We start from the raw sequence: 13,869 nt of genomic DNA on the forward strand, positions 1-13,869 counted from the left end.
TTCTTCTTCTTCTTCTTCTTCTTCTTCTTCTTCTTCTTCTTCTTCTTTCTCCTCCTCCTCCTCCTCCTTCTCCTTCTTCAGGGAAGGCAGGGCAATTGGGGTTAAGTGACTTGCCCAAGGTAAGTGTTAAGTGTCTAAGGTCGGATCTGAACTCAGGTCCTCCTGACTCCAGGACTAATGCTCTATTCCCTGCTCCACCTAACTGCCCCAGGATTCTCTTCTAAAACTCCGATCTTCCCGGCCCCCGGTGAGGAACAGAAATCCTTCATACCTAGGAATAAATGGATTTGTCAGATGCCTCTTCTCCCAGGCAGAAGAATAGGGCAGAGTAAAGGTGCCCCAGTCTTCCACCCACCCAAAGAGGTAGAGAGAAGAGGATTGAGAGGCTATGAAAGTGAGGAAAGACACACAGATGGTTAGGCTTGGGGTACTGGAGAAAGGCATTGCTATAGCCTGGAACAGTGGATAGAGACAGGACTCAGGATCAAATTCTATAGCAAGGCACTTAACCACTCTGGGCCTCCTCTAAAAAATGAGGATTTGAATTAGATGGTGTCTGAAGTCTCTCCTAACTTTAGGACTATGATCCTTTGAAGTTTGCTTATAGGTGAGCTTTTAGCCGTCCTTTGACTGACGTGATTTTAATGGGGCACATTCAGAGATGCTCAGGATTTCCTTTTCCCCATGAGAGTTTCACTGTTACATAATCACAGAATCTTCAGAGTTGGAAAGGTCTCGTAAGGTCTTATAGTTCAATCAGGTTATTAAGCCTTGTACCTGAGAAGGAATCCCTTCTCTGGCATCACAAGAGGTCTTCCAGCCTCTATTTAGAAACTTGCCACAGAGGGGAACTTACTATGTCCCCAAGTGGCTTATTTCCCTTTTGGATAAGCTTTGCTGCTAAGAAGTGTGTTTTTTTTTTCTTCTGGCTAAAAATATCATACTGGAAGTTGCCGGGGGTTCTACTCATCTGCATAGAGGACGAGCTTGACCTCACCACAGACCAAACCTTAGTCCAGTCAGCTCTCAAACCAGTGTGTGCCATTGGTCCCTGGGACAATGAGGTCGTTGGGTATCAGTGACTCAGTGCAATCCATCCCCATTCTTGGAGAAACGACTTTAATGATAATCCCCTTATACTTTCATAAGAGTCAGTGTTTTTTAAAGCATCTCCCTGTGAATGATTTTATTTTATAGGATAATATTTAGGATGGAAAGTTACCTTAGAGGCCAGCCATAAGACCAAAGGGTCACAGATCTTGAGCTGGCAGGGACCTCAGAGACCAAACCTCTCATTTTACAAATGAGAAAAATTAGAAAGTGGACTCAAGGAGGTTAAATGATTTGTTCAAGGTCACCTGGAGGTTAGCAAATGGCAAACCTGAAATATTCTCAATGCCTCCTTGCAAGATCAGTGAAGCAGATGAGGTGATTTCCCATTTTAAACTCAGCCTGTCCAAAACCAGACATTATTTTTCCCCCAAACCTGTACCTCATGACAACTTCCTTACTCCTACTGGTGACACAACTGTCTTCCTAGTCACCCAACTTTGGAATCTTCTTGGATTCTTCCCTTACTCTCTTTCTTGACACTGAAAATCACTCACCAGATCCCTTCAATTCTATTTCCATCCCCTTCTCCACACATGAACTCAAGTCCCAAGCCCTAGAGGCAGCTAGGTGGTTCAGTGGATAGAGCTGTGACCCTGGGAAAGCCTTTAACCTCTGTTTGCCTCAGTTTTCTCAACCGTAAAATGGGGATGATAATAGCACCTACCTCCCAGAGTTGTCATGAGGATCAAATGAGATGTTTGTAAAGTACTTAGCACAGTGCCTGGTATGTAGTAGGCACTCAGTAAATGCTTGTTCCTTCCCTCCCTCTCAGGTCCTCCTTATCATCTTGTTTGGGCAATGGTCATAGCCTCCCTTCCTAGAATTTCTTCCCTCTCAGATCTGTCCTCCACATGCCTGCCAAAAACACTGTAGCATAGCAGAGAATAAGCCTTCCTTGGATACCAGGAGACACAGGCTCAAGTCCTCCTTCTGACACATGGGGCCTACATGACCCTGTGCAGGTTATTTAACCTCTCAGTATCCCTTAGAGCTATCAGATACAGAGCGGGTGTTAGTCTGTATTGATGAAGGGAATTTCATCTATGGGAGCTCCCTATACCAATGAAATCACAAGTTCAGAACAAACACACACACACACACACACACTGCTGTTGTTGTTTAGTTGTTTTTCAGTTGTGTCTTACTCTTTGTAACCCAAACTTTGGGATTTTTCTTGGCAAAGATATGGGAGTGGCTTGCCATTTCCTTCTCTAGCTCATTTTACCTGATGAGGAAACTGAGGTAAACAAGGTTAAGTGACTTGCCCAGGGTCACACAGCTAGTAAGTGTCTGAGGCTGTATTTGAACTCAGGAAGATGAGTCTCTCTTACTCCAGGACTAGTGTTCTATCCCACTTCACCACCTAGCTGTCACACACACACACACACACACACACACACACACACACACACACACACACACACACACGGCTGTCCATGTCACACCCTGCTCAAAAATCTTCATTCTCCATCATGAGATACAGAAGCCACCTTAGGTATCATTAGATCCCTGAATCCTCTCATTTTACTGGTGAAGAAACTAAGAAACTGAAGACAATGAGTAAAGTGACCTACCCAAGGTCACACCTAGCAAAATACAAATTTCTTAGCTTCATATTCAAGGCCCTCCATAATCTGACACCAACCTACTGTTATGTTATGTTATGTTGTGTTCTGTTGTGTTCTATTGTGTTATGTTATATTGTGTTGTATTGTATGTTATGTTATATGTTATGTTATGTTGTATGTTACATTATGTTATTCTCTTTGATTCCCCTTCACACACTGTATGCTGTGGCCTAACAGGACCACAATTTATTCCCTGGTATCCCTCAGCCTTTTTCAGCTTCTACAAATCCACCCAGGTCTTACCCACTTCCTCATCTCTACCTTTACAAATCTTTCTCTGCCTTCAAAGCCCAATGGAGATGGTACTTCCTCTATGAAGCCTTCCCAGATCCCCCCTGCTAAAACTGTTTACTTCCTCATGTTGCCTGTAACAATAAATCTGGACCACTCCATCATTCCTCCCATCCTCTACCCAGAGAAAGGACACATGGTGGACCCAGAATCAGAAAAGATCTAAGTTTGAATCCTGCCTTTTGATGACAGTTGTGTGACCATAAACAGACAAGTTAACATCTGTTATATGTTTCCATCTGTTCTATGGGGATAATAATTCTCTCATGGAGTCCTTGAGATAATCAAGTGAGATAATGTGTCTAAAATGCCAGCTTTTTAAAAAACTAAACACCAGTTTGAGGGTCTTTGCTTTTTAGCATACTTGCCTGAGAACCTTGCCCAGGCAACAAATCTCTTGAGGCCTCAGTTTCCTCATCTGTCAAATGAGGAAATTGGACTAGACAATCTCACAGGTCTCTTCTAGCTTTCAATCTGAGATCCTATGAATAGAAGACCTCTGACATTCTTTCCAGTTCCAAATCTATGGTTTCAGGGCTGAAGCATCAATTTAGTACCTATGATGGGGAGAGGTAATGTGCAAACTGGATAGAGAGTCTTCCTGACTCTCTGTCTCACTTTTGATTTTACTGACCATATGAACCGATGCAGGTCATTTAACTGCTCCATGGCCCCGGGCAGCTCTCCAAATGTACATACTCTCTAAGAGCAGCTCAGTTGCTGCTTTGTTTGCTTTTTCATGTTTTTTGTAAGAGGGAATTTCCTTACTGGGAATTTCCTAACCAATGAAATTGAGAGAAATTATTATTTCACTCTTGTATTTAATGACTAATTATTGAATTAGGACCAAAGTATTTTCCCCTTTTCTACTTCCTCATCCAGAAATCAACCATCATGGGAAATCTTGGGCAAAGACTTATCCAGGCTAAGATCTAATCAAAGACAGTAAAGAAAGTCTAAGTTTAGGCAAATGGATGGATTCTTGATCATTGTGTTTACTCAGACAGGTCTGGGGAAATGTGGGTTCTCCCTTTTCTTAGACAGGTGACTTGGAAATTGACAAGTCTCTGACCAAGACTGGAGTGATCTAAATCACAATCCTAAGACTCTCACTAGAATTAGCCTACATCTCATTGTAATATTCATTCTCTCATTAATTGTTAACCAATCAGAGTTGACAGCCATCCTCAGGAACACACACTCTTCCAAAGGTGTGTAAACTGTGAGCCCATTACCATGAGGGGTCTTTGGTATTCAGGAGTTCCACTGACCTTTTCTTCTATTGACAACATGCTAGCATTATTAATAAAATTATTAAATTGCCCAGAAACTGTGTCTCTTGAACCTTTTAAACTTCACAGAAATAGATCTATGCCCCACTCCCCAACCCCAAAAAGTACAGTGCACCATGGTAGATGCTGAGAGATATAAAAATACATAATAGCTACATACACTTTGTCCCTGTTTACAGGTGAGAGATGGTTATAAAGGACTAACAAGCAAGGCTGGGCAGAGCTACCCAATTCAAATGATCAAGCCGGTGAGAAGAGTTCCTTGGCATCCTTATCCTCTTTATAGTTCCCTAAGCTCAGATCCCACTTAACGAGTCTAAAAGCCCCCTTCTTTTCTCACTTAACTGTGTTTAGGCAGCAACATGATCTGTGCTGTCCAAAAACAACCCCCACTGAATGGCTGAAGGCTTTTAGCATCTAGATTTAAACTGGTTATTCAATGGAAGGAACAAGTAACCCAGCAGAGATTTTAGGCCAGCTGAACCAGCCTGTTAAAGAACATCACAAGCAGATAATAAAATGGCAGCATCCCTTGCAGAAAGCAGGCCAAGGTTAGGGGTTGAGAGGGTAGGAGGGGAAGGAGGGCCCATAGATATTAGCAGAATGTAAGAACATGCAAAGACTATGTGATCTCTTCTAAAGCAGAATAGTGAGAGAAATGAGACGGTAACTGCCGGGTGTGTGGGCTGGTACTGTGATGAGTGTTAATTTGGAATCAGGGGAGGTCTCCCAGCTCTGGGCTTTCTACTTGACTTACTAAGTGACTTTAAGCAAGACAGCTTCTCTGGGCCTCAGTTTACAGTTGAGGTGTCCTCATCTGTAAAATGAGGGGGTTGCATTAGAGCAATTGATCTATTTAATCATTTATTAAGTATCTACTATGTTTGAGTACTTTGTGCTAGGCCTTGTGGATATAAAGGTAAGAACAAAACAGTACCTCTCTCAAGGAGCTTACATTCTATCAGAAGTAAATTATCTCTGAGGTTTCTTTACATTATGAATCTATGATCCTGTGATGCCCTGACTGTTGATATTGCCCTAAGGCTGGATGCCTAAAGCTAGGGCAGAAAGACAGTGAAGACAGCCCCCCAAGGCTTGCTATTGTGCCTATGATTGTATGTGGGAGACTGTGTGAGCATGTGAATGTGTATGGTGGGGGGGTAGGGAAGGAATGATGGGTATGAATATTTCTCACGTTTATAGAAAAACAATTTTTTGCAAATTATTTTCCTCACTTCAGCCACTTAAGATAAGCAGAATTTTATTATCCCCATTTTATAGATGGAGAAATGAAATACAGAGGAACAGATTGTGGTTAAGTGATTTGTCTTTATTTCTACAGCTAATAAGTGGCAAGTCGAGGATTCAAGCCAGGGATCCATGGGGATAATATTAGCCTGTTAAAGAACATCTCCAGCAGAAGATATTAGCACCTCCCAGGATCATTGAGTGGCTAAAAACAAGGTAATATTTGTAAAGTGCTTAGCCCAGCACCTGACACAAAGTGAGTACTGTACAAACATTACCTCTTATTGTTATTGGTCTGGGTGGGATATGTATGTCTCCTTCCTTCTGTCTTCATTCCTAGTCATGAAGTGGTTGGCACATTTCGTCATTAGCCCTCTGGAACCATAGTTGGTCCTTGCCTTGGTCAGCATACATAAGCTATTCAGTCATTTTTTACAATGTTGTTGTTATTGTTTAAGTTGTTCTCCTGGTTATGCTCACTTCACTCTGCATCAATTCATATAAGTCTTCCCATATTTCTCTGAAATTTTTCATAGTTTCTTCTTTTTATATTAAATATTATATAATTATATGTATATTATAATATATTATGATGTAATATGACATAACATGACACGATATGGTATGGTATGGTATGATATGATATGATATAATTAATATAATATAATATAACATAATATATATTATAAAAATTTCATCATTTCTTTTTTTAAATTTTTTTCTTTCATCATTTCTTACAACACAATAGTATTCCATCACATTTCTATTACATAATTTATTTAGCCATCCCCCAATTGATTGGCACTCCCTTAATTTCCAGATCTTTGCCACCACAAAAAAAAGAGTAGCTATAAATTTTTTTTGTACACATGGATCCTAGAAGTGATACCAATGATTCAAAGAGCATGTATAATTTGGTCACTTTTTGGGTCATGGATCCAAATTGTTTTTCAGAATAACTGGAGCAATTCACTGCTCCATCAAAAATCCATGAGTGTACCAGAATCCACATTGCCCCTCTAACATTTGTCATTTCCCTTTTCTGGTCAACCTTGTCAATTTGATGGATATGAGGTAATACCTCAGAGTTGTTTTAATTTTCACTTCTCTAATTATTAGGGATTTTGAGCATTTTTTCATATGGCTATTGATAGTTCAGATTTCTTCCTTAGAAAACTGCTTATTCCCATCTTTTGACATTTTATCATTTGAGGAATGGCTCCTGGTCTTATAAATTTGAATCAGTTTCTTATATATCTTTTTTTAAAGTTTTACATAGTTTATTCATGGTCAGATGAAAAATTATCTTCACAGATAAACATAATCCATAGTGCCTTTTATTCCTTCTTTTTGCCAGCACCGACATTTGCCTTTGCAGTACCCCTGACTTTCTTCATTCTGTTCTTGAGTTCCTATTGCTGCTTTCTTGATGTCTTTTTCTCCTCATACAGGCCATGCTTTGCAAGTCTGTGCTTTGGTTCATTTTTCTTTACATAGTCAAGGGAATCATAAATCATGCCAAAGCCTGTTGTTTTGCCACCACCAAAATGGGCTCTGAATCCAAAGACAAAAATGACATCTGGAGTTGTCTTGTACATCTTGGCTAGTTTTTCTCGAATTTCAGTCTTAGGCACTGTGGCCTTTCCAGGATGAAGGACATCTATAACCATATGTTTATGCTGAAGAAGTCTGTTTGTCATGAACTTCCTGGTTCTGATGGTTATAGTGTCATTCATGGTGGCGGCCTGCTCCTTGAGCAGTAGGAAAGGGAAAGGGCTCTTATATATCTTGAAGTGAGGTCCTTATGAGAGAAACTTGCTGCAAAGATTTTTTTAACTAATTAACTCCCTGCTAATATTAGCTGCATTGGTTTTGTTTGTATAATTTTTTTTTTAATTTTATGTAATCACAACTGTCCAATTTGTCTTCTGTGATCCTCTCTATACCTTGTTTGGTTGTGAACTATTTCCCATCTGTAAATCTTACTCTTACCTTTCCAATTTGTTTATGATGCCACCAAGTCATACTGGATGACCAACTATTGGAAAGATTGTAGTAGAAATTATTTGTTATTTTTCTAGGATAAGTTGAACTAGATGCCCGGCCTACACAATCCCCTCCTGCTCTGAGATTCTGTGATAGCATGAAGGCAGTGCTTGTTAGAGAGATTGTTAGAGGCAGACCTGATACTGGAACCCTGTTGGTTCAGGTTTGATGTTAGGATGAAATGAGGCTCTTGGAAGTCATTTGCCAAGGATCTTCCTCCCCACCCTTTGTCTTCATACAGAGTGCACCTGATCAGCAGGTCAGTGAATGGTGGCTAGTGTGGTCTCAAGACATCTATCAAATCTAAAGGGCTTAAGTGGGCCTTTTTATGATCTTAGGTCATAAAATATATATATAAACCATCAATATAACCAGAGGCTAGCAGGAAGTCCTACCCCTATACCAATCAGTCAATCAAGGCCTGGCTTTTTTGTCTTTCAGGGAAAATCTAGCCTAAGCTACATAGGAGGTTGGGAAGAGAGACCCTGGTAGACATCAGTCCTATCTCAGGGACAAAAGAAAGTACTAAGAGAAAATTTGAAAGGCAGAATCAACTATCTTCCTCTTACAGAGGATAACTTCTTTGCATTCAATTGCAATTTTTACTTAGTTTGAAGAAGAGGGTTGTGGGGCCTTTAGATTAGAAAGAATAAAAGGCAGTCATTAAAGAATAGAACTAACACACTTTAGCCTGAATTAGAAGGAAGGGCCCCACACTCTAGCCCAAGAGTTTGTAAACTGTGGTCCATGAATTTGGTTTTTAAAATTTGTTTTATAGTTGTATCACAAAATAATTGATTTTCTTTGTAATCTTTTGTGATTTAATTTATGCATTAAAAAAATTATTGGGGCAGCCAGGTGGCACAGTGAATAGAGCACTGGCCCTGGAGTCAGGAGGACCTGAGTTCAAATCCGGTCTCAGACATTTAACAGTTACTAGCTGTGTGACCTTGGGCAAGTCACAACCCCAATTGCCCTGCCTTACCCCCTCCAGGAAAAAAAATTACTATGAAAAGGAGCCCACAGGCCTCACCAGACCACCCAAAGGCTCTGTGGCAGAAAAAGAAATATTAAGAATTGCTCTAGATCAACTGGGCTCTCCTTTCTTACTTCCTGAGAAGAAGACAGGGGGGAAATATCTGGTTGTTGTAGAAAGAGCAGAGAGAGGCGGCCAGGTAGCACAGTGAGTAAGAGCACTGTCCCCAGAGTCGGGATGACCTGGGATTGAATCCGGGCTCAGACACTTAGCACCCACCCAGAAACACCTGGCCATGTAACCTTGAGCAAGTTACTTAACCCCAATTGCTTAAAAAAAAAAAGGGCAGAGAACTGGATTCAGTCCATGTGGATGTGCAGAGGATAGGAAAGGAGTTTAGGAATGTGGGCTGATTCATTGGACCTCACCAAGCAAGAATTGTCCCTGAGGTGCTCCTTTCTGCTTGTCTTGTGACCGAACCAGCAGGTCCTGATCTCCTCCATCACCTCTGGGTCTCTGAGGAATCCTTCCTACACCAAAGATTTGATGTGAATGTTGGAGCCCATCCCAACTGATACATGTGTAAATAAGTTCAGATAAGGTCTCAAGGGTCAGAGTGTTTGCTCCAGCAGCTCTTGTTCTGAGAGTCTGGAAAGGGAGAAGCTAGAGAGATACCCAGGTTTGCTAACTCCAGTCCAGCATTTTCCCTGATACCTTCATCTATGCCACCCAGCCAAGCAATGTGCCTTTCTTAAGATGTTAAGGGCCTAAGGAAACATGTCTTGAAAATGTCATAAAGGGTCAGGTAGGTGGCAGAGTGCATAGAGCACTGGTCCTGGAGGCAAGAGGACCTGAGTTCAAATTCAGCCTTAGACACTTAATAACTGCGTGACCCTTGGCAAGTCACTTAACCTTGATTGCCTCCAGAAAGAAAAGAAAAAAGGAAAGTGTCATAAAAATAAGTTAACATGGATCTTCTTAGGGTTAATCTGTGAAGGAGAAAATATCCCTCTGTCTAGGAAGCATGATATTGTAGAAAGCATGCTGGATTTGTTATCTAAAGTCATGGGTTCTGATTTAGACTCTATTACTTAATATCTGTGTTACCTTGGATAAGTCACTTAACCTTGCTAGTCCTCGACTTTCTCATCTTTAAAAAAGGAGGCTTGGGGCAGCTATGTGGCACAGTGAATAGAGCACTGGCCCTAGAGTCAGGAGGACCTGAGTTTAAATCTGGCCTTAAACATTTAACACTTACTAACCATGTGACCTTGGGCAAGTCACAACCCCAGTTGCCCTGCCTTCTCCCCTCCAAAGAAGAAAATAAAAAGAGGAGGTTAGACTAGATAGATCCTGAGTTCCCTTCCAGATCTTTCTATGACCCTATGTTTTTTCCTGTAAACATGAGATCATGGTCCAAAAATTTTAGGATTTCAACTCCCTCGTTTTACAGTAAGATAAGAGAAAACAAAGACCCATGGAAGTAAAGTGACCTCCCCAAGGTCAAGGAGGTAGGTAAATAGCAGCGCTTCAATTAGGACCTCACCTCTCCTCTCAAAGAGATTATTGCATCTTTTTGCTTGGTTAGCCTTTCAGGCTGGGTCCTTTTTCGGCTGGAGAATGGTCCTCACTTTCTAATATTGCTACTCATTTAAAATGCAATATACGTATGTTATTTCTTGCTCTGGTCTGGTTTTGGTTTGGAGGCAAAGGCAGAAGGGTGGGGGAAGTTCTCTTCTAATAACCTTCCAGAGCGATCTTCAGGAAACCAAGGATATTTTATGTGCTTTAAAAAGAAAAGAACAAACAAAAAGCCAAGCCCACCCAGAACAATAACAAACAAATTCTCTGGGCCAGCAACACATGTAAGAGTGGTACCTTGGGGCCATCACTGCTTTCCTGGCGTGGGAAGAGAAAAGCTGATTTTCTTCTATTACCCTTATTGCCAACAGGAAGTCTCATTACTGGACTCTATGGCCTGACTCATGTGTCCTTCACCTTGTTAAAGGTGGAAAGCAGATGAGAGAGAAGGATTGCCTTTTTGATAACTGCTCTGGCTCCAGGAGAGGGAGATGGGGAGGGGGGTAGACAGAGGAGGGGGAGAGGAGGTGAAGGTGGCAGCTTCCTATGGGGAATTTTGCTCAGTGCTTCCTGGCAAGCTCTCTGCTCCTTCATCCCACAATATTACTCTTTACCTAGGAGGAGGTGTCTGTAATCGGCCTCCTGGAAAGCAATAAAGCCTTTTCAACACTTCATTGGCTTTGACATTTAAGCCCTGACCCAACTGCAGGCTCGGGTCTAAAAAAAATTAGAAAAAAAAATACAGGTTCTCAGACTTGGCTGCTTGCCACAGCTCTTCAATTCAGGAGGGCAACCTCTGAGAGTGGTGGGCAGATCCCTCCATTTTTCACTAGCTGGTTCCCAGCTATGTCCTTGGCTATGCAGGAAAAGATTTGTGGGCAGTTTATTCCTCCATGGTTTTCCACCTTTGGGAAAGTTACTTAAACTCTCTAGGTCTCAGTTTCCTTAACTAGTGAATGACTAGATAACTTCTAAAGAGCTTTCTAAATCCTTAAATTTAGAGGATCTATCATCCTAAGGGAATCATGGGACCTGAAACAGGAACTTCAGTAAGAGGGGCAGGAAGATTAGTATTCCCTTATGCCTCAATTCCTGGGCTCTTATCTCCCACAGTTCTTTCATGAAAAGGGTCCTCCCCATGGACTTACCCTGAAGAAACCCATCCTCCCCCTTCCTTCTGAATATCTCAGTAACACTGGAAACCATTTTGTATATGTAGAAGAGAGGGGCTAGACTCTCCAGGTGCCAGCAGATTGTCAAAATCATTTCACAAATCAAATAAAGAGCCTGCCCGAGATCCATTAGCATAAACACAATACAGACATTTTAAAAAAAAGAGTCCAATCTGGTGTTTGAGAATTCTAAGGCCAGTCTCTTCTAATTTGCATGGCACCTCTCCTCCTCCCCTATCCCTGCCACTCCTGTGCTCTAATACAAATATCATTAATGGTGGGTAAACATCAGCTCCTCCAACTAACACATCCCATCCAAACAGGAAAACACTCAGCATCAGCCTGTAAATTATAGAATCACAGAATGTTAGCATTAGAAGGGACCTTCGGATTCATCTAGTCCAACACCTTTTCTTTGCTCATGAGCACATCTAGGCTACAAAAAGTAATGTTACCAGCCCAATATGACATCATCAATGGTGAAACCAAAACTAGGCAGGTTCAGATCTCCTAAAATCGCAGTCAAGTGTTTTTCACCCACTAGACTATCCAACCCAGTACTTAACTCTCTAGAGAGATTAGGCAACTGGGACACCACCATGTTCTGAAAATGACAAAAAGTTGTTAAAGAATAGAAATTATGTTAACCTAATGACTTAGAGTTAGAAATAACCTTAGAAGTTATCTAGTCCTTTTTTTTTTTTTTTGGACCAGATCTGTGATTTATATGGAACTCCCAAGATATAAACTTCCTCTCCCAAAGCAGATCAGCCATGAATCTGAAACTTAGTCTTAGAATTACAGGGGGTACCCAGATGTTAAATGACTTTCCCAGAGTTAATATGGGTCAGAGGTAGAATTTCAGCACAGGACCTCCCTACTTTGGAAAAGCATTTTTAAGTGTTTACAATGTATGAAGTAAATATGTGCCTGCCTCATTCTTTCATTCTTACACCACATAGCCTCTCATATCTAGTCCTATATCCTATTTAGAAAGGTCTTCTATAGCATCTTTTTTTTTTTTTGCTTTTTGGAAGGCAATTGGGGTTAAGTAACTTGCCCAAGGTCACACGGCTAGTTTGTGTGTGTGTGTGTGTGTGTGTGTGTGTGTGTTGTGTAAGTGTCTGAGACCGGATCTGAACTCAGGTCCTCCTGACTCCAGGGCCGGTGCTCTACTCATTGAGCCACCTAGCCACCCCACCTTCTATAGCATCTTAACAGCCAATCATCCAGCCTTGTCTGACCTCTTCTTCATCCAGGATTGAGGAATGGAGCTCTGTACTTTATAAGACTCCCCATTCCCTTATTCAATAGCCCTAGGAGCTTTAAAGTGTTTCATTAGAGTCCTATGATATCATTTTATGGATGGGAAAATTGAGATCCAGTGAGGTTTAGTGACATACTTTAGCAACTCAAACCAGTTAATGGAAAAATTGGTGCTTGTAGGGGAGGCTAGGTGGCGCAGTGAATAGAGTACAGGCCCTGGAGTCAGGAGGACCTGAGTTCAAATCCAGCCTCGGAGGCGTGACACACTCACTAGCTGTGTGACTTTGGGCAAGTCACTTAACCCCAATTGCCCTCAAAAAAAGCAAAAAAAAAAAAAAAAGAACCTGAAAAACTGGTGCTTGAACCTATGTCCTGTGCCTATCACTCTTCCTGCCCTGAAACAAAATCTTACCCAGTCCATCTTCAAAAAGTCTGCCATGCTTCCCTCTCCAATGATGGAGAGGGATGGATAACAGGAAGAAAAGAAAGCAAGGTGGGTAGGCACTCTTCCCTAACCTTTAACACTCTCATTAGTGATGTATACTCAACATTCCCCTTCCTCTCCCATTGGCTACTCCATCCAGATTTGAAATCGCAAGATTATTTGATTGTAGAAGGAAATGGTAACCTATTACTTGGGGAGCCCTGTACCTAGGGGCTGTTGGGAATTCTCCTTGCCTGGCCTGCTGGCAGTGTGGGATCTGGTTTAGTTTCTACACCAGACAGAAATGAGATCGACTTGTTCTGTCCTTACCTGACAATAATGGAAAACCTCTCTTTCAATTGAGTTGTTTCCTTCTTTTTGCCCTAAGCTATGAGAAGTAGATTGGATGAAAATTATCAAGCCTCCCTGTCTAGAATAAATATTCTTGAAATGGAGCAAGTTATAAATAAGCAAGCAGCAATATCCTGTGTTATGAATATATAATTTCCATCTTTAATAGCTGACTAGGCCCCAGGGACTGTCTGAAAATGGCCCTGTCTGGCCCTGATATTTATGTATTTTTTTTAATCTCCCCCCAAACTTTTGTTTCTTAACCCTCAAATTATAAAGCCTCTGGGGAAATAATGAGAGTTGGAGTGAGCTTTTGTACTGAGAACAGAGGCTATTCCTTTAAGAAATCTTATCTCCCTGAGAATGAAATGGGCCTTCATTTTGAGAACAATAGAATGTTAGACCCAGAGGGAATTTAGTGGTCAAGTAGTAGTCCATCTAACTCCCTCATTTTACAGAAGAGGAAATAGAGGCCCAGAGA

The 13,869-nt window shown here is 41.3% G+C and overlaps 1 protein-coding gene and 1 long non-coding RNA gene across 2 annotated transcripts in view; both read right to left on the minus strand.

Annotated features, from left to right (window-relative positions):
- Positions 1-13,869, minus strand: part of LOC138168522 (uncharacterized) — a 178,609-nt gene that overhangs the window by 24,205 nt on the left and 140,535 nt on the right. The gene's annotated exons all lie outside the window — the stretch shown is intronic.
- On the minus strand, positions 6,850-7,353 carry LOC138168521 (small ribosomal subunit protein eS24-like). The gene has a single exon (XM_069097510.1). The coding sequence runs from the start codon at positions 7,306-7,308 to the stop codon at positions 6,985-6,987; it is 324 nt and encodes a 107-aa protein (XP_068953611.1). The 5' UTR covers positions 7,309-7,353; the 3' UTR covers positions 6,850-6,984.

The sequence above is a fragment of the Petaurus breviceps genome, unplaced genomic scaffold, assembly GCF_028583685.1.
Source record: "Petaurus breviceps papuanus isolate PSGF00001 unplaced genomic scaffold, PetGlider_PUasm1.0 37, whole genome shotgun sequence".
NCBI lineage: Eukaryota > Metazoa > Chordata > Mammalia > Diprotodontia > Petauridae > Petaurus > Petaurus breviceps.